The sequence below is a fragment of the Podarcis melisellensis genome, assembly GCF_964234715.1.
Source record: "Podarcis melisellensis genome assembly, chromosome: 3".
Lineage (NCBI taxonomy): Eukaryota > Metazoa > Chordata > Lepidosauria > Squamata > Lacertidae > Podarcis > Podarcis melisellensis.
This window is the reverse complement of record NC_138530.1, coordinates 58,844,756-58,866,379: the sequence shown is the minus strand read 5'-3', so window position 1 is coordinate 58,866,379 and position 21,624 is coordinate 58,844,756. Positions and strand designations below refer to the sequence as shown.

At 42.6% G+C, this 21,624-nt stretch overlaps 1 protein-coding gene and 1 long non-coding RNA gene across 4 annotated transcripts in view; one reads left to right on the top strand and one right to left on the bottom strand.

Moving 5' to 3' along the window:
* Positions 1 to 21,624, bottom strand: part of LOC309366574 — a 50,335-nt gene that overhangs the window by 21,163 nt on the left and 7,548 nt on the right. The gene's annotated exons all lie outside the window — the stretch shown is intronic.
* The window catches only part of UTRN (utrophin), a gene marked incomplete at its 3' end in the record, with an annotated part of 317,155 nt that continues 306,645 nt past the window's right edge, over positions 11,115 to 21,624 (top strand). Inside the window, exons 1-2 of one of the 3 annotated variants that reach the window (XM_081905088.1) lie at positions 11,115 to 11,385; positions 14,082 to 14,247. In XM_081905088.1, the coding sequence (XP_081761214.1) occupies positions 14,175 to 14,247 (73 nt within the window). In that variant the 5' untranslated portion in view covers positions 11,115 to 11,385; positions 14,082 to 14,174. Of the gene's footprint in view, positions 11,386 to 11,458; positions 11,650 to 14,081; positions 14,248 to 21,624 lie in introns of those variants that run through there. The other 2 variants (XM_081905086.1, XM_081905087.1) reach the window with 2 other exon arrangements.

Sequence of the window (21,624 nt, the reverse complement as noted above, 5' to 3'; positions counted from 1 at the left end):
GGAAAAATTGCTTTGCCCACAAAAGGTCCCAAGTTCAATTCATGACATTTCCAGGTAGGGCTGGAATAAACCTTTCTGAAATCCTGAAGAGCCGTTGTCCATCAGACTACTAGATGATGCTGAGCAAGGTAGGCCAATGTTCTGATTCAGTATCAGACATCTTCCTATATTCTTATATTTGCCACTGGTGAGAGGGCAAAGTTTAGGGTTGAGGCACAGTATAAACTGGTTCTAGTATAAATCGGAACACAACGTGATTGGGGGACATTATTGCTCTACAGTGGTACCTTGGGTTACAGATGATTCAGGTTACAGACTCCACTAACCCAGAAATAGTACCTCGGGTTAAGAACTTTGCTTCAGGATGAGAACAGAAAGCATGCTCCAGCGGCACGGCGGCAGCGGGAGGCCCCATTAGCTAAAGTGGTGCTTCAGGTTAAGAATGGACCTCCAGAACGAATTAAGTTTTTAACCCAAGGTACCACTGTATGTTTAATATGTACCATAGCTTCTTAAACTTTTATCTATTCTTATAGTTGCTGGAGGCTGATACAATGCCCTCAAGGGTTCCCTGGTAATAAAGAAGAGTAGTGGCTCAATGGTAGAGTACCTCCTTTGCATGCTGAAGATCCCAAGTTGAATCTTTGGCATTAACAGGTAGGATTGGGAAGGATCCCTGGAAATCTGCTGGATGGACCAGTGATGGCTCAATGTAAGGAAGTTTATTATGTTCCTAAGTGCAGCACTGAGCAGGTTTTAGTAGGGTAAATGCCTAATTTGTGCAATTCAACAAAACAAGCTTCCTTCTCTTTGGGAAAACAAATCAGTCACTGTTCAAGGCACTGATGTTTCTATCTTGATACTGCTCTATCACTACGTACTGCTGTATTACAATTCAGTTTTAGTTATATGTTCAAATTGCATTTGTACAGAACAATAGATTCGTGTCTGTTACGGAAGGGGGGGGGCATGTCTTCTTCACCTTCTTCTTCGCTACAATATATCAATTTATTTCCAATTGTCAATGTCAAAAGGGACTAAAATCTATAAAATTCATAGAAAATCAACGTGCCAGTTTGCTCTGATCAGCCTTTCCTCCAGGCAATGTCAGGTGCCAGACTATGCATATTTGAGACCATTGTTTTCTCATCCCCAGGAAGTGTTTATCTGTGCATATCTCCAGCTCTGCATATTCCCCCCTCCCTCCTCCATATGTTAATCCGGTGTAGCTCTGCATATTCCCCCCTCCCTCCTCCATATGTTAATCTGTGTAACCCAACCTCCCTTTAATATATTCATGATGTAATCTGTGTAACCAAACCTCTCTTTAATGTATTCATGACGTGTTTTGCACTGTATTCTGGGACATGGAGGGAAGTTTCAAAAACTCATGTCACCCCTTTCTCACGGTTCAATCTCGTCTTGAACCTGTTGGCCAATAAACTTGGATCTTCTGCAGTTTGCTCCTGTCTCCGGCTGAGCTCATTTTCCTCCGCAGGGACCCACGGACTGAGTCCGATGAGCTGGGTGGCAGAGCAGCCTCGCACCCAGATTTTTGCCGTAACAGTTGGCGCCCAACGTGGGGCATGCGGTTCTCCCGCGTTGCTGACCGGGGGCCCCGAAATCTTCAGCCGGCACCAGGCCATTTTGCCTGGGAAGATCCTTTGGACCCCCGGCCATCTTCCGGGCGGTAATCGAAAGCCCCAGGAGTTCAGCCGGGGAGCAAAGAGGGATCCAGCCGGCTTACTCATCAATCCCGGGATCATCATGGAAAACACGTGAGTATAAGGAAAAGGAAAAACCCAGTGCACTGGTGGGAAAGGGGTGGAAATCTCCTGGCAACTGAATTCTCTGCCCTCCTCTCTATCGCTCCTTCTCGCCTGTCTCTTGGTCCAATTGGTGAGAGAGACCGTGGACTGCTGCTCGACCCAAAAGGGGGGGTTCTGAGCTCTATCTCTTTCTCTATAATTCTCTGGCCAGCCGCACCAATTGAGAGCCCGAGAAGTAAGACGGAGAGACCCGTCTTGAAAGACAGACGACTCCCCGCAACGGGTATCTCAGTTGAAAGCAAGGGGTTAGAGCTCTTTTTCCGATCTTCCCGAGCGTCCTTTCATAGGGGGCAGGAAGTGGTCTTGCTTTCTATCCTAATCCCAGCCGCATCGGTCGGAGCCACTTATTGTGAGCCCGCTTCCGAAAGCAAGGGGGATTTTCGACCCAGAACCCTATCCAGGGATCACCCGATCTGGCACCGCACGGCGCGGGCGTCCAGTAGGGCCCCTTTCCTGAGAAGTCTAACGATAGGTAGGAGGTTGCCAGGAGGGATAGCCCAGGGAGGATTGGGCGGGATCAGGCAGAGTGGAAGAAGGACCCCAGGATATTGAGAAAAGGAAAATAGGAAGGAAATATACCAGATAGCTAGAGCTCTTTAAAAAACCCTACTAAAGTTGCCAAGCGACTTGAAACCCTCTTTACTATAAATTCCTGCTCACTATAATTCCCTGTATTAGGTCTACCAATCTCGTAGATATACCAATCCTTACCGACCTCTCCCTCTCTTCCTTTCCACTTAGACACGCGTGAAACATAAAATGGGTACCCAGGCTTCCAAACACGAGCGGGCTCACTCTGGGAGGAAGGCTTCTAGAAAGCCATCTCAGTCCCGGAAGGACCCTGACTCTCCTCTACAATTTGTCATCACGTATTGGAAGTCGATTCCTGGCCACAAATTATTATTGAAACAAAAATTAGAGGACCTCTGTTCTGAAATCTGGCCCGCCAGCACCGCCCCCGCCAAGCCCGAATTGCGTTGGCCGGCTGGTTAACTGGTGGTGTTTGAAGAGGCAAGGAGGCTCTTAAAACCATGTGGGACCTTCCTACTAATTTCACTTAATGAAGCTAAAGGAAGCAGCCCAACTCCTTGCAATAACCAACTAAAGGATGAGAGTATATATGTTTACATGTTGTCTGTTATGTGTGTTGTGTGTTAATACATATATGAGAATATGTGTGTTTGCATGTTGTCTGTTATGTGTGTTGTCTGTTCCTTCTGTCTCTGACAGACTGCCTTTCTTAAGCGCGCATAGTTTAAACTGCAAGCTTGCTTCAAAATTTTAAATTTAAGGAAGCTATGCTGGACCTTATCAGTCCTAAATAAGACAAGATGAGAATGAAGGGTGCAAATGTTTACCCCACCTCTTGCTTTGCCGCAACTTTTCAGATCGTGAGTCTACAGTATTCCTCTGCAAATTCAGGAAAATTGTCACTTTTGTATTCCCTTTAAATCAAATCTATGGCTGTTTTAACTAAGAAAATGTTCACTTCAATCTTTCTCTAAAGATCATTTGTCTAGGAACTTGCACTCTAAGGAACTTGCACGTCTAAGGAAGTAAACTCAAACTAATCTCAAGATCTGCTAAAGGGTTCTGTATAAGTTGGGAATTTTTTATTTTCCTCTTCCTTAGTACATGATAGGAGCACTGATTGTGCTCTCTTCCCCAGTAGTGCCTGTGTACATAAGTATGTGTGTGTAGTACCAATCTTGCTGTGAAATCTGGCTGTGAACCCTTTATTTTGGAGGGTTGGACTAGATGACCCCAGGGTCCCTTTCAACTCTCCCAATTTGTGGCTGTGTGGAAGGACATGTGTCCGCAAGCATTGCAGGGTAATTCTTAAATTCTGGTGTGGTGATGGAGTTGAAATTCAGCCTAGCTTTGCTCTTTAGTTTTAAAAAGGTGAGAGGTGAAGCTGTGATGTTTTGAAGCACAACTGGTAATACCAAGCATTTGAGTGATTACAGTGTTTATCATTTTGTTTATCATTTTGTCTACTATTTGAAAATCAGACCAATACATATGGGCCTTGACCAATCCTGTAAATAAAGGGGCAGGAAAATTTTTGTCTGCAAATGGTAAGGCCGAAAAACTTAGAATGTTTTTAAAAAAAAAAATTAAAAAAAATCCTATGAATTCTGACTCTGGCCATTTTTTTCCATATATAAGGGCGCGGCATTGTTCCACGAATGGCCAGAGGAATATTAGCCCTTTCCTGTACATAAAGGAAGCAGTCGCTTTGCTTGGGCTGAAATTGCTAGCTTTGTTGGTGAATACTTCAATTGCTGAGTTTCTCTCTTTTGTTTTAAATCTAACCCTCTTTTAAAATCTACTCCTTACCCTTCCCTTATTCAAATTCTAATTTTGCCAAAAGATGCAACATTTCAATAGTATAAAAGGTTTGCTGAGACATGAACTCCACACATGCACAGAGACTAGATCAGCAAAAAAAAAAAAAAAAAAAAGATAGGAAAAGAAATGAGAGAGAGAGAGAGGAAGGAGGGGGAACTGTGGGGGGGGGAGGAGGTTTATGTAAAACTTGGAACCATTGAGAGAAATCACCCTTAATGTGTCCCAAGTTTGAAATCTTAACATGCCAAATTCTTTTCACAGGTAAATATCAAAGAATTCCACCCCTCAATGGGATTTAAATCACAGACTTTGTTTGTGTGCATTTTAGGAACAGCATTTCCTGACAGGCTTTTCACATGAAATAATTTTCCCTTTTAACAGGATATGTGAACCCCGATAACAAAGTGTTTGTCCCTTTTTTCTCCCACAACAACTTTCTTTCTGTTCTGTGAAATCCCTGCTGTATTAACTTTCTTTCTGTTCTGTGAAATCCCTGCTGTATTAGTGACTTCCATCCCTTTGTGTCTTTGACACTTTAAAGTTATAAATAATCTGTTTCCATTTATTTAATCCGTTTTTTCATGATGTCTATGAAATTAATTGAAGCATAACCAAACATTGTTTGTGGAATGGTATTTGTTTACCTTTTGCCTGAGCATTTCTTATTAATTCTGTCATTTTGGCTAGTTCAAGGTACTTGCACAAAGTTACATTGCCATTAAGTCATTTTCCAGTATTTTGCTATTAACACTCTAGCTGATGTTGTCACATCAAGAAACACTCTTTTATTTTCATTGTTACTTCAGATCTCTTAAAATTCTGTGTCTTAGCATTTATTTATTTTGGTTCCTCATAGGTCATTGTGTGTGTGTGTTTGCGTGTGTGTTTTATTATTATTTAACTGTGTCTTTTAAGTCCACCCTGTCCTTACAGGATATCACTTCTACAAGTGTGTTACTACAGATCCAATGAAAAGCTTCGCTACCACGAGACTTATTACCTGCAACAACAAATTTCTTTCATTTTTTTTTTAAATCATATTTATTAAAGTTTCCAATAATAACAAAATAGAAAAGATAGAAAAGATAAAGAAAAGAAAGAAAGAAAAAAAGACCAATTTTAAACCCTTATTTTCATAACCTTCTTTCTGGGACTCCCTCCTTCCCCTCCCAGCTACATTCCCTTTTCCCTATGTTGGTTCCACAAGTTCTCATTCCCAATTTATGCCTAATGTGTTGTACCTGATAGCCAATTTAAATTACAGTCTTAACGTCGCTCCTCCTCTTTAACAAAATAGAACAAAAGATTTTCCCCCCATCTTTAACAAAATAAAACAAAAGATTTTTCCCCCAAGATCTACCCCATTTCCTTCCACGAGTTCCCCCTTTCCCCCCCAAAAAACATGTTAAATCAAGATGCCAAAGTTGTATAAAAAGATAGAAGATAGAAGATAATAGAAGATTCCAAAAGTTGGTTACATAGCCTTTGGATTCTAAAATTCCCCCTCCCTTCCCCGGTTTGGATTCCCCATGTCCATCAGTCAGTATATTGTCAGCCTGGAGGTCTCAAGTCCACAGCCAAGTTTTTCTCAATCCATCTTGCCGGTTTTCTTTAAATCTGCTTGTTTTAATAATGTTTAATTTCAAGAGTCCAGTTTAATCGAGGCCTTTAATTTCCCTTGATCGTTGTTGCTCCTCCCATTGTTCTTTCTGTGGCGTAGTTGGTCCTTAACTCTTTTGCTTCTTACTTTCTCAGGTTTCTGTCATGTTCAGCTGCAAAACCATTCTTATTCTGAAATCTAGTATCTCTGCAGAGGTTTGTTATTCAGGAACAAAAACTTACGTCCAGTTCCTAGCATACTTCAATAGAAAAATTCTATTATGTTGTCACCTCTGTAGACACAACAATATTTCAGTTTTGCTACTTTCCCAGGAGCTAATACCAATACACATCCCAGAGTAGTTTTCCACATACGTCGCTTGTAATGTCCCACTGCCCCTCTAGGGGGGTTGCCATAACTTTGTGTCCTCTCATCCAACAGTCAAATTGTTGTTTCGTTTTTCACCCGACATTTTGTATCCATATTTATATCCAATTGTATCAAAATTAACCAGCAAAATACTTGTAACAGAGTCCTCTTTGTATTCTCACGATTTGACAGCTACTTTGACAGCTGTCAAACTCTCCATCTCTCTCCGCCAGGTTCTCGGAATCGCCCCGGTTCCCAGGGGGGGTTGCCATTTCCCTCTCACCTTCGACTTTTCTCCTCCAGCACAATTCTTGTGATAGTTCCATCGTGGAATTTTATATTTTTTATCAACAATAAACTTCTGAATTGATCTTGGTTTCTCAGTCCTTGTTTTAGCATGTTTACAATCAGGGAGGGGACTGACTTCCTTTTTAGATCCCCCCCCCCGCTCGTACCGAATTCGGAAAAAAAATTCCTTTTTTTTCCTCCTTTTGTACCCGGTTACCCAATTACTCACGGGTTGTTGTTAAGTGTCCGAATTTCAATTGAAAAAAGCCAGCGCTCTCCGTCGAATGGCTTGCGGCTGCGCTCGGCAGGGGAAGCGATAGACTCACAGTACCACGCCGCTCCCTGGCACCCGATCCGTAGCCTTTAAAAAGGCTCCTTCACGAGTCGGGAGGGCGCTGACGGTACCAGCCGAGTCCCCATGTCCACGGTCTCCGTGCCCGTGGTTTTTGAGGGTCCCCGCGTCGCCGGCGCGGTAGGACCCAACCCCTGCCGAGCCGGCTCCCTCCGGAGCTCGGAGGGAGTCTGCCATTCGGCGATGGCGCCGACCCGGAAGTCCCAACAACAAATTTCTTTCAAAGGGGAAGTGGGGCTGACAAAGAGGGGAGGAGTTGAATTGCAAGGACATTTTTTGACTCTTATATTCAACTGATATTTAATTAGTTTGTTGTGTATTATGTGTTATTATGTAGGAATGTTGAAATGTGTTTGACAGTGTTATTTCCACAAAGGGAAGAATTTTTTTGTGTGTGTGTGTGTAATTGTCTTATGTTTAATGTATACTGTCTTATTCCTTATACCCCAATGGAGGATTTTCATACATTTTATGCTTTCAAATGGATCAGGCTATTGTGTAGTTCAATGTTTAGATAACCACATTTCGCTGTCCCACCTGGCACACTGCCAACCTTCCCTACCCATTTTAAAATGTGTTAAAACTCACTTTACCAAGGAGAAGCTTCAGGAAGGTGTATATGCCTTGATTTAGCAGGAATGATCCCTTATAGAGTTAAATTGACTTATTTGGACAAGTGCCCCTTTTAAGAATGGTTTTCTTTTAACAGATTGGTTTGAAGAGTTAAGAACCATGGGGCAAGATAAATTCAAATTCGACCCAGTGTGAATTGGGCATGTGTATCCAGGCTGCAATTAGCTTTTGGTCCTTTTAAGTGCAAGTGAGCAACTTCCCATGACTGTTGACCAGAGCCTCTAAAATAAAACCCCATAGAAAGGCCAAGGTAAAGATATTTCCCTCAGGACGTGTCCAAACCTGTGCCAGCTGTGATGGGTGCCAGGCAACATGGCTAATATGAAAGCCCTAAGTGGATTCACCAGGGATTGCCACTACTGTGACACGTGAGACCACAGAAGAGCTACCTTGACACCTGAGAACACAAAATGGCGGGGGGCAAAGCGAACTGCATTTTTTTCCAGTCAATAGTGGACCTTCCTGCTAAATGTAAAGCATAGACCACTACTGAACAAAATACAACAGGTGTTCCTTTATGCGATATCCTATACCCAGCTATCTGCACTACTATACTTGCAAATGGCCTTAAGAGGCATGATTTGCAAGTCCCCTTCAGGTTTGCACAAACCCACACATCTAGTACGGTAGATACAAAGTTATTATTTAGTGCATATCTACATAACATAAACATACATTGTATTGGTCCGTGTTGCTCCCTCCTTTGTTGCCCTGCTCAACCAACCTCCTTTTCCATTAGGGCCTATTCCCACTCACACGGCACCCCACCTTCACCAAGATTTAGGGTGCGGAGAAAAGATTTGCAAGTTCTTACAGAACTTTAATGCAAATCTATCTCCGAATGGGGGACTGTTACGGAAGGGGGGGGCATGTCTTCTTCACCTTCTTCTTCGCTACAATATATCAATTTATTTCCAATTGTCAATGTCAAAAGGGACTAAAATCTATAAAATTCATAGAAAATCAACGTGCCAGTTTGCTCTGATCAGCCTTTCCTCCAGGCAATGTCAGGTGCCAGACTATGCATATTTGAGACCATTGTTTTCTCATCCCCAGGAAGTGTTTATCTGTGCATATCTCCAGCTCTGCATATTCCCCCCTCCCTCCTCCATATGTTAATCCGGTGTAGCTCTGCATATTCCCCCCTCCCTCCTCCATATGTTAATCTGTGTAACCCAACCTCCCTTTAATATATTCATGATGTAATCTGTGTAACCAAACCTCTCTTTAATGTATTCATGACGTGTTTTGCACTGTATTCTGGGACATGGAGGGAAGTTTCAAAAACTCATGTCACCCCTTTCTCACGGTTCAATCTCGTCTTGAACCTGTTGGCCAATAAACTTGGATCTTCTGCAGTTTGCTCCTGTCTCCGGCTGAGCTCATTTTCCTCCGCAGGGACCCACGGACTGAGTCCGATGAGCTGGGTGGCAGAGCAGCCTCGCACCCAGATTTTTGCCGTAACATGTCTAAAACTTACATTTGCACTTAGAAAATTGGCATCAACAACAACAATAGGTACATATCTTGTCTGTAAATGTTCTTATGGTTCTTCTTTTCAAAGCTGGCAGATCTTACAACGAGCTATAAACAATTCAAAATACTAAGCACTGAGCACTGCATTTCATTATGTGTAGATGGGTCAATGAGGTCTAATTCTTACAGATTTAAGTCGAACAAAAAAAAAAAAAATAAAGTACTGTATTATAGACAAGATGCCAGAACAGGTCACCAGCCTTTTTAGGCCCATAGATACCTATGGATTTTTGAGTGAGTCCTGTGGGTGTCACCCCCACAGCACACTGCTCTCATATCAGTATCTCTTCTTCGCAAGAAACTGAAAGAGAAAGTGTACATGTACACACATCACTTTCTGAATAAATCTGGATGAAAGCTGGATGCAGTAGAATTCATCTGTGCCTTGAAAAGCTCATGGGGTGGAATCCAACATAGCACTAAGTCTCTCGTTCGGTGACCACGATAATTTTCCTTTGCACCATGGAATGTCCTCAGCCTTTCCTCCCCCTGAACATTTTCTAAGAGTTCCCCCAGCACTCTGGAACAGACTTGGACAGGGTGCAGCTGATGCACCAGCCCAAGCTGGTGAGAGGCATTCTTCGGCATAGACTCCAGCTTGGGCCTCCATGGTTTCAAGAGAACTCCTAAACTGTGTACCTGTTCCTTTAAGTGCAACCCCATTTAGAACAGTTATTCTATATTGTATTGAATAATGTTGAGGCTGAATTTATGTGTAACCCACCCCAGGATTGTTAAATGAGAGGTGGAGTTTATATAATGATAAAACAAACAAATAGGACAGAAGCAGGCAACTTAGATTTCCTGCCAATGTAACTGCTACTGCAAACTTTGTAAAATGTGTTTTGAAGAGTTGTAGTAAAAACAGTAACATTAAGAGATGAAATCTGCTACTTTGTATTACTAAATTTACCATGGGCAGACAGTAACTTTCAGTTGCTACAGCGTAGCTGTGATTACAGGCCTTGGTTAGTGGTTTCATCTGACAGGAGGATTCAAAATATCAAGTTTTGATAGGACAATTATTGAACACTCTGTTGGCTCTCATTTGTCCAATTATTATATATCAACTACTCATACTTCCTCCTTTTTAAATGGTTTTAAGTGTTTTCAGTGCTGTTATTAATAGTTATTTATTTGTTTCATATATATATATATATATATATATATATATATATATATGCAAGCACAAGGGCATCTGGTGTTTCAAGCAAAGGTTTTGCAAGGTAAACTCTCACTGTGGCTGTGATCCAAGCATGCTTCCTCGAAAACAAGGCTCACTGTGCTCAGTGGAGCTTTACTCTTTGGTAAGTAAGCCTTCATGGGACTGCGGCCTCCCATCGCACATGCCAGTTCAGTGCCTCAATCCTAAACACGCCTAGCTATGGACTGAATCCCCTCTCCAGCACAGCGGGACACGCATTTCTGAGCAAGCTAGTCAATGACCTGGCTGCACAATTTCTTAGTCTAACTTTGGGGTAGGGTGTGCCTTTAAGAGAAAGGCAGCAAAGGATTCCAGCTCTGGGCTGGTGACACACCAACTTCCTTGGGCGAGTGCGGTCCTAGAATCATAAAACTGTAGAGTTGGGAGGGCGGGACACCACGAGGGTCATCTAGCCCAACCCCCTGCAATGCAGGCCTCTTCTGCCCCAAGTGGGACTCGAACCTACAGCCCTCCTGTCGAAGAGTCCCACGCTGGGCCGGGCGCCCCAGGCACAGGAAAGGGGGGTCCGAGTTGATTGGCAGGCCGGCAGGCCACGTGACGCTGCCACGCCGCGTTCCCAGCGCTAGAGTGTGGCGCTGCCTGCGCTGCAGCTCCGACGAGGGAAGGAGGGAGGGAGGGAGGGAGGGAGGGAGGCAGAGCGAGTGGCTGCGCGCGCGCGCGCGTTCCAGGAACAAAGTTCCAGGCGCCGCGAAAAAAAGTTCGCTGAGAGAGTCCTTATCCAGGCGGCGGCGTCGTGCAAACTCCAAGTTGCAGGAGGGGCGCGGGCTGCCCAAGTGGCTGAGGCGAGAGAGGCGAGGCAGGCTGGCTGTGTCGCAGCCGCGTCCTCCCTCCTAGCGAGCGAGGAATCCCGGGGGCCCCAGGAGGAGCCGAGGCGGGGAGGGAAGGAGGGCGCGAGGGAGGGTCCGCCCTGAGGGGGCGGCGGTGGGAGAGGCTCTTCCTCAAGGAGCCGAGCGAGAGGCAGCCTCGGGGCGCGGAGCGAGCAGTTGGGACGCCGAAACTTTCTTTTGGTCCGAGGGGGTTTTGGTTTAGCAACTTCTTCAGGCTGTCGGCGCTGGGTTTCATTTTACTTTTGTCCCTCTGAGAGGGTGAGAAAGCAGCAGCAGCAGCAGCAGCCCTGCGCGGAATGGAGCCTGTGATTTGACTTGGCCGGGGCAGCAGCCGATCTGGCCGGCGCTTCTCTCCTCCTGCTTCTTTCCAGCAGGTAAGCTGGTGAATAATTGACGACGCCGGAGAGCGTAACGCGATTCCGCGCAGGGGAGGACAAAAGGGCAGCAGCCCAAGAAGCGCTCTCTCGCTCTCTCTCGTCTCCCCCCGCGAGCCTGGTGGATTGGAGACCACAGACAGACAAGAGTTTCAAAGCCTGGTGTTTGCTGAGGGGTTGCAGTTCTCCTCAGGAAACGAGCAGTCAGCTGGGGACAAAACTCTGCAAAGAAGCTGGATGCACGTGGGGATTGGAGTCTGACTCGTAGGTCGTAGCAAACCCCCTTCTCTTTCTCTCTCTCCACCACCCCTTATGGGGTGACGAAGGGGATCACCCAATTCCTTGGTGCTCCTCCTGCTTTTCTTGTGCCACACGTGGCATTAGTGGACTCACTGATCTATTTCCAGAAAAAAAGAGCAGCACTTGAAAAGAGTTGGCAAATTTGTCGTGTGCCATAGGCTTTGGAGGCGGAGAGGCCGCTTCATCGCATAACTTCTTTGGAATGGGATAATAATACAGGAAAGCCTTCCATTCTATTTGGAACGTGGGTCTGGGCGCCCAGCTTAGATTGTCAGTGGTAGGATGCTTGCAATGCAAGGAGGCTTTAATCGCTGAAAGTGTGTGCCACTTTCTTTAACTGTCTTTGCCTCCTCCTTCCCAAAAGAGCAGGTACAGGTTTAAAAGCTCCGCAAAATGGTCGCTTGTCTCGCTCACCTTTGGAGTTCTAGGTGCACTCAAAGCTTCTATGAAACACAAATTTCTCATTAGCTTATCGGAGATACGAATCTCACTACCTGCATGCATTTTGTGGAAAGGGAATCAAAGGAGGCTTAGGCTAGAGTTAATTCTTTTCCTGTGAAGAAGTGCTAGTGGGTTTGATGGCCCTGGTTGTGCCCACCTATGCATGGAGGCATTGGTGGGTAAAATGAGTAGGGGAAACCACCTGTTGCTTCCACTTGAGGTGGAAGGCAGCTGCCACCTTCTTCCTTATCTGCCTTACACTCCCTCCAGACACATATGTAGTAGCTTGTGGAATAGTCACTGGTTATTTTAAGGCAAGAGAACAGTGACCTCACTTCTGTTGTTGTTGTTGTTAACTTACTTGGATTTGTTTCTAATTAAAAAAAAAACCTTGCTTGCTTTGCTTCGAAGCAGAATGTGATGAGAGCAGGCACTGGCTGTCCTGCTTCGGGCAAGCTCAGGGTTCTGCTGAAGTGGGCTGGCCGTTTCCCTTGAGATTAATGTGTGCAATATCTGGAAAGATGTGTGGACTTGGGCATACAAGCAGATTCTGAGGCAAGGGGTCTAGAATATTTACTGGGCAGAAGTCATTGCAGCAAAAGTACCTTTGAAAGGCAACTAGAATATGAACCGATTACGTATGCTGTGGTTGCTTAAGTGTGCGTATAGTGTGTGTAGACAGCTGGGAAGGGCTGAGAGTTTGGGCTGGATGGAATCCAAACTCATTCTACGTGTGAAACTTGACTTTGACAGTTGTACCTGGCAATTCAAGCAGTCACGTGTTGAGTGAAAGTCTGAGCAGATTTCCTCATCTCAAGACTCATGACATAATTTGGTCTCTTTTCTTTCCCCCAAGAGACTCATGGAGTGATACTCTTGGAAAGCTGAAGTCCATATCCTCTTTTTATCTTATTGCTTGCATGATGGCCTACAGCAAATTCCATCTCTCAGCTCCATTGAACCTTAGAAGGTGGCTGTAATACAAATAAATGATGATATATTGTAAACAATTCTAAGCCCTTGGGGAATGGTGGGAAAATGTATTAATACTGCATTGAGGCTTTAGTAGATTAGTATCATTATCTCCTTTTTTGTAGGAAATAAAAGTTAGAAAATAGACAGGGTTCATGTTGAGAGACTACATGGTTTTCCACCTAAAATGTTATATGGCTAAACTATATAAGAGGCAAATACCACTTTTCCTCCTCCCTGTAGCTTTTGGAGAGCTAACCAGTCTCATCCAGGCAGGCTTTGGAACAGCTGGAAAACTGTTTCCTTCCACATAAATAAGGAAGTCAACCCAGCCACTCCCAAGCTGTGTTCAAGTCTGTGGGCCAGGATTTCTTTAAAGTGGCAGGCAGTGATGAGAACTGTGCTCTTACAAAGTGTAAGGATGCAATCCTATACACATTTACCTGAAGCAAAGTCCCACTAAATTCAGAAGGACTTGTCAGTAAACATATACAGGATTGAATTGCATTTGATTGTGTATGGAATAAATCTGTAAGTAACGCAGGCTAATTGGATTTTGATTGTGACTTACTAGATATTGCTTGACCTTTGCCCATACACACACACACACTGTCATGGATACTAAGTTTAAAAAGCACTCTGAAAGCACAGCATGGTACCATGTAATTAAGTGGGTAGTACTGAAAAGCTCGAGTTCTAGAATTTGTCAGTAGCCTCCTTAGGTCTTCCTTTTTTATCCTCTCCTGGAGTCTATCCTCCCATAGACTCTGATTACAGAGTAAATTGACCTTCGGGCATCTGTAAGATAAGGAACTATTCCAAGGCTTAAAAGGAGCAGCAGCAAATGAGGATTATTAATTACACAGTTTTAAAAATGAGGAGGCATGGATTGAAGGTATTGAAATAGTTACAGCGATAACGTATATAGTCCTACTTGAGAAAAACTATTTACATGTATTTATTTGAGTGTGTTTATGTTTCAGGTATTACTTCAAAAGCAGGCTGGAGTGTGAGCTGTGTGGACAAAGATTTTAAATAATTCTGCTCAGGAATTCTGAAGCTGGGGCGGAAAAAGGATGGCCAAGGTTTTGGATGAAGGACTAGATGGAGGGCGCAATGAGTTTAGCAACATCATTAAATCCCGATCTGGTGAGTTTCAAGCAAAAGTTTCCAGTCCTTTTTCTTGTGAATGCTTCATGGTAAAAACAAACAAATGCCATTTACTTGTCATAAACAGAAGAGCTGAACTTCATGTTATGTACAAATGCATGTAGTGGTAGCCTGATGGCCCTTTTTGAAACAGGAAAAACCTGTTCAGGGAGCCTGCAGTTGGGAGTACTAGAGAAACAGCACCGCAGGAGAGAGGTGTTTTAACCATTTCTCTGCCCTTAAATGCCCCAGCACCTGCCCCTGAACCATGGGGGATTCAGATGCCTGTTCATCTTGTTTACTGTCAACTTCTCCAAAGCAGGCTACTGTGTTTGCAATATGGTACAACCAGTGGCTTTGCTACTGAAGTGCCATAACCTTCAATAACCCACCCAAACTGGCACTACTTCTGTTAAAAGTACTCTCTGGCTACAATTATGCCACTTGCCTGTAAATGTAATTTGGTCCTCTTAATTCAAACACCTGATGTGTCTGTCTGTCAAAGCATTGTTCTGTATGTTGGATTCCTGGTTCTACTTGAAAAGACTCTTGACGCAGCCATCATGAAATAAGAGTAATTATAGGCTTCTGTTTTTCTGCAGAGCTAATCATTTCTGTTTTTTTAGGACCCAATTACATTAGGTTTTATTAAGTCTTGTTTGGGCCACTTGTTTGCGGCTTAGAAAACTTACTGCGCACACTGCAAAATGCCTTTTAAAATATTTGTGAAGTTGAAGGTAGTACGTGTCTCTTCGGGAGTTCCCTGGGGCTCTAATTTAATGCCTTACCATAAAACCAGAATTGCAGGACTGGTCAGGGCAAGGGGAAAATTGTTTTGCACACTTGGGAGTGTTTTTTCTTCTCTGTGCGGTCTTGGACTGTATCTTTCATGTGGACAGGGTGTGATTGCACATACTTTGAAAGAGCCCACTTGAAATTCTGTACTCCCTCCCCCGTCTGCTGCATCCATATATCTCTTGCTATGCACAAGTTATTTAGGCACTGCACACTTTTCAGAATGGGCCATAGGGCCGTCTTTAGCATATGCACCGCTGGGGTGCAAAGATCCACCCAGCGCCCCCAAATTCAGTTTATCTCCCAAATTAACTTTTATTATGCCTTATGTCACTAGTATAATTTGAAAAATAGTGCTCACACCTGTACGGCTCCAAAAGGAGGGTTTTTTTGTGTGTGTTTTGTTTAAAACCAGCTTTTCTAAAGAAGACAAAGAACACATTGGGAGTCAGTGTAAAGACTTCATGCATCCACTTACGGTCATAGGGAGGTGTCTGAAAGATGAGACGGGCGGGCATTATGCGCATGCGTGGGAGAGCCATCTCGGGCAGCCTTTCATTGTGAGAGTAACCTTATTTCTAGAGGAGCTGGGAGGGCCCTTACGAGTGCGCATATACGAGTTCTTCTTCCGGAGCCTGTGTGTGCTCCTGTTGCTAGATAGGCACGTTCTCTTTCTGTCTGTCTCTCCCTCTTTCCTGTCACTTCCCCTCCTCCCGGCTTTGGTGAGCGAGACTTTCCAGAGAGATCTCCTTGCTCTCCCCCCAGAATTTGGCACCTGGGTGCCCCGCCCCCCTTGCACCCCTGGGTAAAGACGGCCCTGATGGGCAATGGCATCTTGTCAGTTCAACTGTTGAGGAATGAGAGCATTTCTCCCACTGCCCCCCCCCCCCCCCGGTCAGCTCACTTTCAAATACACATATATGTGGTTTGTCTTATTGTCTTGTCTTATTGGCCAGGTACTGGAAGCAATTCTGTGATCACTGTTTTGGGTAACATCTGAACCAGGGCTTCTTATGCTCCCAGTAAACCATGTCTAGTAAATCAAGAACAAAACTATAGATCTCAGTTTGCCAGGAGCGAATCAAACTACAATTCCAGGTTTTGATGTAATATGAAGTTAGGGATCATGGTTTGTTTATGTGCAGAGTGAAAGAGCCTTCTTAGTAGCATTCATGGTATGGTAAACTCTGAGATTGGCAGGTATTTGTTAGGTTTTTAACTTCTGAAAATAATTTTATTTGGAGATATGCTTTATATGCATATTTAAATGTTTATCAGCATACTTCATTTTTTTTGTAATTCCTGAATTAAAAATACAAGCTTTAACTCTTGAACTTTTGTGATGTTAATAAAATTAGGTATATAAGGAATGGTTAGGTGTTGCTGTATTCCAGCTTCCATCATTCTTGACCATTGGCCATATGCCTGTGGTTGATGGGTGTTGGGATCTCCGTCAGAAGTGGAGGGCCAAAGGTTCTCCATTCCTGCTGTATAGGGAGGGATTATTTCTGAGTAAACATGCATAGAATTGCACTGTGCTCTTGAGCTGACCTAAACAGAAAGTCAGCTACAGAAATCACCCGAATTAGGCCTGCCTCTTGTATTTACCTTTTGCGAATTTTCCTGAATCTTAGTTATTTATTACTCTGCATACCTGAGATAGGAGCAGAATCTGGGAGAGGGATTTCTCAATGAAAAGGGTGCAGTTCCTCAGAATACACTAGTCAACAAATTAAAGACTTGTTGTCAGGACTGGCATTTGTGTTTTTCATCTTAATTGCTCCAGAAAGAGAAAAGTGCTAAAGGGAAGGAATGTTTGTGTTAGTCCTCAAATGGAGTGTTCCTAAAGTGAAATAACTCTGTTCTGTAATGGATAATGCAGAAAAAAAGGTATAATTATACTATGATTTGTATTTTGATAATGATCTCTATTTCATTTGGGTGATATTCAACCTATCATACTCTACATAGACACTTTTAAATCAATGGTCTTAAGTTACTTGCCCATTGATTTTAATGGGTCTTTTCTATGTGTGACTAATGTTGGATTTTGCCTTCTTTCAGTTGTATGTTATGTACAAATGATCTAATAAGAATAGTTGCTTGCCCTGGTGTAGAGGGATAAATATGTTTAAAAGTCTTTTGAAGATAGTTGTACACCTTCCCTTTCGTGAAGTTACATTATATTTTAAAGGAGAAAAAATTGTTTATCTGTATTTTAAACAAGCACACTAAATTAAGATGTTGCTTTGGATACCAAGAATGTTTTCATAACTTCAAGGCCCAAAAGCCAGCAATATAATCCAATAGTTTATTTTGTTTTTGCTGCTGGAATGCCAGAATTTTAGCTAGAGTGCAGTGCAGAAAGAATTCAACTAAAATATGTTACAGGTGGGAGTGTTGTTTACTCTTAAAATTCTGAACAGTGACTTCTATTTCTAATCACGTTTATTTTCAACTCATGGTGCTAATAATCAATAATCTTCTTTAGGTAAAATTAGTAGCAGATTACTAGTTCACACAACTCTTGTATCAGTTGATGTTGACATTACTTTAGCCTAGATAACTAATGCTAATGTTTGGAATTCCCATGTCATATGAGGTGTCTTGTTTGACCTTGGCACCATAACCTTCCCAGCCATAATCTATTGTTTCTTCCATAGAAGTCAGTCAGTGGGGGCCATTATCTTGCATCTGGCAAGGTCAAGGGGTTGCAGTTGCAGCATGCAATTCACTTATGTAGGGAAAAGTAAAGCTGTGCTGTATGTCAGGCGTTCGCAACAAAGCTGCAGCGCCCTGTTTCTCATGTTGGCTCACTAGAAGTCTCTAGGAAGTCCACAAGCAGGGCATGGACAATAGTTCTCCTACACTATTGTACCCAGCAGGCTGTGTCTGAACCTGGAGGTACCATTTAAATATCATGGCTAATAACACTTTGTTCTTTGCCAATTTTGCTAAACCCCCTTTAAAGCCATGTAAGCCAGTGGCCATCACCACATCTTGTGCCAGTGAATTCCATAAGTTTTGCATTCTGTGAAAAAGTACTTCATCTAAATCTATTGTTCTGAATATATTGCTAGTCAATTTCATTGGGTGAGCCCAAGCTTTCATATTATTGGAGAAGGACAAAAAGTTATTTCTAATCATGCTGTAACATGGTTGAGAGTTGTGTTCAATATATATATAAATAAAACGTGTAAGAAGAAAACACAAAAAGCAAAAGTCTCGAACTATTGATTGGAAGATTGGCATACACTTGTGCACCGCCTGGTACATTTTTAGGCGATTTAGAAATTTTAAGTAGTCCATTGGTGCATATTTCCATGTATGGTGGGATTGCCCTAAAGTAAAAGCATTTTGTTATTAGTTTTTGCTAATAAAATAACAAAGCAACAAGCAGTCGTCTTTACAGAATATTTTTACAGAAGACATTGTAGACTTACATTGCAAGGAGCTTTGGGGGCATATGTTAAAGCTGCAAGGATTGCTAGCTGGGCTTCTCAATCTGGCTATTTTATTATATCACCATGTTATTATAGAATTGTAGAGTTGGAAGGGACCCTGAGGGTCATCTAGTCCAACTCCTTGCAGTGCAGGAATATGCAGCTGCCCCATACAGGAATTGAACCTGAAACCTTCATGTAACCAGCACCATTCTCTCATCAACTGAGCTATCCAGGCATATGAATGGCTGTCAGTAAAACTTTTTTTTTTTTTGCTGTTTACTGTTATATATTAGTGTTGCATTTTATCCTCACTTGTTTGTGAGCTGTCCAGAGAATATACCGTATTTTTTGCACCATAACACTCACTTTTTTCCTCCTAGAAAGTAAGGGGAAATGTCTGTGCGTGTTATGGAGGAAATGCCTACGGGTGGCATGCCTACGGATTTTCCTCCTCTAAAAACTACGTGCGTGTTATGGTCGGGTGCGTGTTATAGAGCGAAAAATACGGTATGCTTATATATCATTGGACTTAATAAATTCAGTTAAATTATGGTGTTTATGACTCCTTTGACTTTTCAAGCAGTGATTGAACGATCTCTTTTTTCCAAAGACTTTGTTTTTGTATTTTTTGAAAGTAGTAATACAATCTCTTAAACACCAAATGTTCATTATGTACTCAGCAGCCAGGAGGTGTAGATTTTTTTCCAATGAGAGAGCCATGACTTAGAAGTATAATACAAATCTGGAAGCCCTGCAGATATTGGAGGTGGTTTACAGCCTACTGTTCATATGTTTTCCGCTATTTGTCATTCAAGGACCTCGTAAGATCACTGAGTGACACCAAATGATGCCTGCCCACTTGTACATTGGAAATTTGCTTGTGCAACAGGACTGGTTTCTCTTCTCTCTCAAGGCCTTGCCTAGATTTTGGGGGGTGTGCTGGGGGTCTCCAGTGGGGAGGACAGGAAGGAGAAGCCCTGTTACTTGCTAGTGCTGGGTTTTACTTGCTGAAATTATTATTTTACTAAGGCCAAACTGCCATTCTGTAACTAATAATTTATGTTTTGAAAGTTTTAACACATGCACTGTTGTATTTAATAACTTCTCTTACTCTTCCTGGAATGTAATGGACTTGTGAGTTTAAATCTCTACTATGACCTACACAGAGATTTAAAGGAATGTGAAAGCACAGGTATGGCTAGCATGCTAGGATAGACTTCTGATGTTATTTTGGTTATTACATTCATCAGTGTTAAGAGTTTTTTTTTTAAATAATATTTAAACTGCCAGGCACGATCAACTTAGTATTAAACTTTAATTGGCTTTTCTATCTTTACTTATGCAACAAAATAACAATTTTGTACTGCCTTGCTTGTTAATAGATATAAATGTTTATGCAATTCAGCTCTGGTTTGCAAAAAATGCACAGCGAGGAGACAGCAATAGAAATATACCTAGACAGTGGTATCTTGGGTTACATATGCTTCAGGTTACAGACTGCGCTAACCAAGAAATAGTACCTCAGGTTAAGAACTTTGCTTCAGGATGAGAACAGAAATTGCATGGCAGTGGAGCGGCGGCAGCAGCAGGAGGCCCCATTAGCTAAAGTGGTGCTTCAGGTTAAGAACAGTTTCAGGTTAAGAACGGACCTCTGGAACGAATTAAGTACTTAACCCGAGGTACCACTGTACAGTAATTTTAAAGAATTGCATACTTTAAAATAGCAGATATGCTTTACAGAGTATGCTTGAGCTGACTTTTAACCTATCAGGATTTTCAATTGTGATCACAGTGGTACCTCTGGTTACGTACTTAATTCATTCCAGAGGTCCGTTCTTAACCTGAAACTGTTCGTAACCTGAAGCACCACTTTAGCTAATGGGGCCTCCCACTGCTCCTGTGCCACTGGTGTACGATTTCTGTTCTCATCCTGAAGCAAATAACCTGAGGTACTATTTCTGGGTTAGCGGAGTCTGTAACCTGAAGCGTATGTAACCTGAAGCATATGTAACCCGAGGTACCACTGTATAGATTATAGTATCCAATGTTGCAGCTTCACTGGTGCAAAGGTCTTCTGTGTGTGTGTACAGTGGAACCTTTTCTCCCTCAGCTGTTCCTTCCAGCCCACTGTGTGCTCTCAGCAGATTGTGGGAACGTGCAACGGAAGGACACAAAACGGAATTTGCATCATGCCAGTGGAACTAACCATGTGGAGCATTGTACAACCCAATGGCATAAGCCTCAGTTTAAGTGTGGAACTCAAATCTACATGTGTAATAATCACTAGTGTAGGACGGCCTAGGTAACAAATAAAGCAATTCTGATTTCAAGAGACAAAAAGAGGTGGCTTGAATATTGGCTTCTATGGAAAGGTGACAGTGGAAGTTCTGCCACTTGTGTAGTCTAGCACCGGGGGTGGGTTGGGGGGTGGGATTGTTATTTGGCCCCAGGAAGTTTCAGAGTGCACCTTTGTTATCTAATATACTTTCTTGGCATCTATTAAACCTTTAATAATATCAGAACCAGGAATGGCAACTGTTTCCCTAAAGGAAAACCCCATACTGCAGTGATATGCTCAATTTCTGGAGAGTAAGATTCCTTAAAATCAGTGTATTGTAACTTACCTTTTTAAAAATCCACATTGAAGATACAAACTAATCTTTAAACATTCCAGAATATTTATTGCAGTTCATAATAAAAAGAACAAATATGGATTACTATGGAAGCATCTTGGTTATACACTCCTCATATTTGGTACAATTAATATAAAGAGGACATAACAAAGATGCTTCCATGCTAATATGGATTCACATTCTAATATACTCTTTGTTTTCAATTTAATATTGGGTCAATCCATTCTTGAGCTTCGTTAGATGTGTGACCATTGCCATTCTTGAATGAAAACTCTTTATTTGCCCTTATCTTTGAAAATTATTCCCACCTACTCAGACTTCAGCATATTGTTTTGCTTTGCTTTGTAATGCTGGCTGCATTTAACTTTGTTGGGAGGAAAGGAGTACTGTGTTTAATTAGTACTTCAGGATTGCTGAGTGAGTGGGAGAAAGCATGGGAGAAACAATTTAATGTGGGGGAAAAGCAGAACAAATTTACTGTGGTTAAAACATCAATTTCTAGT